The 2,449-nt window shown below is 52.6% G+C and overlaps 1 protein-coding gene across 1 annotated transcript in view; it reads left to right on the top strand.

Moving 5' to 3' along the window:
* The window catches only part of VOLCADRAFT_101003 (uncharacterized protein), a gene marked incomplete at both ends in the record, with an annotated part of 4,136 nt that extends 2,905 nt beyond the window's left edge, over positions 1–1,231 (top strand). Inside the window, one exon of the mRNA XM_002959474.1 lies at positions 746–1,231. Coding sequence (XP_002959520.1) covers positions 746–1,231 — 486 coding nt within the window. The remainder of the gene's footprint in view (positions 1–745) is intronic.
* Positions 1,232–2,449: the final 1,218 nt, after the last annotated feature.

The following is a 2,449-nucleotide window of genomic DNA, read 5'->3' as shown; positions in this document are numbered from 1 at the left end:
TAAAATCTTCCTTGTCTACTTTCATCCTTGCCTAACGCTAAGTCCGCACACAGCAGAAAAGAGCACCATCATCGGCGTCCTTCAACGTAAGGGATTAGCAAACGCGATCAGCCCTGTGCAGGCTACACGCGACGTAGTAACTGACGAGCAGGATCAACGGGCTTTGGGCGTCATTAAGGAATTCATCCGCGTCCTGGAGAAGCCTCTGTACGCGCGTCACGCAAAGGCGTACGACCTGTGGCTTGCCTTGGCGGCGAAGTATGGCCAACAGACGCGGGCTGCGAAGAGCCTGCTAGTGCAACGGTTAACTCACTTCAATATGGAAGCGAACGAGACCGTCAGCGACTATATCGCCAGGTTTCAAGTGCTTCGACTTGAGTTTGCGGCAATCGATCTTAGCTTGGCGGACGACGAGGCAGTGGGCCACGTCTTGAGAGGTCTGCCTGACGCGTATGCGATGATCCGCACGGTGATAGAAAATGCAACCGATGTAGACGACGTAGAGAAGCTGGAGATGCGACTACTCGTCGAGGAACAGAAGATAGAGACGGAGACCAAGAAGTCGCCCATAAAAGGAGCTTACAACGTCGCATGGCAGGCGCCACATAAGAGGAAGGACAACCGAAAGTGTTTCTACTGCAAGGAGCAGGGCCATTTGGTCACGAAGTGTCCGAAGCTTAAGCAGGCCTACCCACCGCCACCGCCGCCGCCGCCGCCGCCGCCGCCGCCTCCACCACCTCCCCAGCCTTACATGTGTCAACGACAACAACAACAGCAAATGCAGCTGCAGGCCCAGGGCATACGGCGGCGACTAGTTGGAGTCATCAACACGCTTGGGGGAACGAGACTGGCACCTGGTGAATGGCTCCTTGACACTGGAGCTGAGGACCAACTGACCTTCATGCCTGAGGACGCTGAGGATTTGACGCCGGTGCGCGAGGGCGAGGGTGTTGTTTTTGAGGTGGCGGATGGGCGGACGGTTAGCTCGATTGGCGAGGGCAGGGCGCTCTTCACCTCTATTCGAGGATGGACGGAATTGTCGGTATCTGTCCACGTAGTTCCGGACCTGCAACACCGCCTGTTTTCGGTCAAAGCCTTAAAGAGAGCCTTCCCGGATAAGGAGGTAGAGGTCATCCTGTCCACTGATCACCCACACATAGCAATAGACGGAATCCCGCTGTCGATGTGTTCGAGGAGAACGGGATGTACATCGTGCTTGAGCAGGCAGTGACCGAGAGGAATAAGGCTTTATCAACGCGGCGCTTCCTCAAGGAGAGGTTAAACACCTTGCATCGTCGCACGGGGCTCATAACCTGTTAGAAATAAGAGTCCTTCAGTGAACACATCACTCGCTCATATCGTTACACAAGGAGATATATATATAATGAAGACGCAAGCAGTATATAAGCATACCGCAGCCAATCCTGATTCGATGTCGTATTGAGATAAAAGCAACTAGCCAAACTACCGAAGTGTCAAGCCTGAGTGTACCTTAGAGCACTTTACAACAGTGCTATTCTTCATTATGGTTTACATGTGTTCCAATTGAATACCCGCGGGTTACTTCTCCAGCCACTTTACGATGTGACATCCGACAGTCGGGTGTCAACCTTCCTGCGCCTTTGCTTTACATTTCTGTATGCCTACATTCGGTTCTTACAATCTAGTTTAATAATTATCTCGCTTGTGCATGAATTCCTGATAAGAACGCACGGGGTTTTACACCATTTTCCTAGCGCATTCTGGCCTTGCTGTACTTTCTAGCCCTGTGGTAGAAAAGATATTTCCTATTGCTTGCAACGCGATGGCCGATAAGTTCCAGTTCCCTGGTGGCCCGACAGGTTCCAGTTCCCTGGTTTGTCCAATTTTCCTTTGCTCGTACGCCTGCATTCTTAACATAAAGCCTTTCAGATGCTCACTTTATCCAAAAAATCAGACCCTGGTACTTAGATTCTGTAGGGTTTTGGGTAAACCCTAACCCGAATCTGTGTTAAAACCTGTCCTACCTATGCTTGCGCGACAAGGCGATCCGTCGTGTAAACTGTCAAAGTTCTTTACAATGTGTTGATGTAGAAGGCGGACTACATACCACTTAAGCCGAGCTCAGCTGCGCGAGACTGTGACAACTGGGACTGCACACGGCGAGCTTCACCAGAGACTGCGAGCGACTACGGGTCAACCCAGAATGATCTGAAGCATTGCTCTTGGGGCGGTTTTAATGTGCAGGTGGGTCAACCTTGGTGGACAAGTCGGGTGTCGGCTTCCTCGAAGCCGGAAAAAGGGCGGGCCCCCCCTGCATCCGTACAGGCCGGTAGCTAGCGCGGCACGTGTGACAATTGATGGGTAGTGTCACCGCTGTGGGAGATGTGCTTTGTTGCAGCAGTGCTGATGGTGTGGGAGCTAAGCTTGCACCGGCGGAATCGTCAGCACCGCCTGCGGGCTCCACGCG

This window comes from Volvox carteri (assembly GCF_000143455.1).
Source record: "Volvox carteri f. nagariensis unplaced genomic scaffold VOLCAscaffold_278, whole genome shotgun sequence".
In the NCBI taxonomy this organism is placed as follows: domain Eukaryota; kingdom Viridiplantae; phylum Chlorophyta; class Chlorophyceae; order Chlamydomonadales; family Volvocaceae; genus Volvox; species Volvox carteri.
Note: the sequence above shows the minus strand (reverse complement) of the source record. Positions and strands in the feature narration are given on the sequence as shown.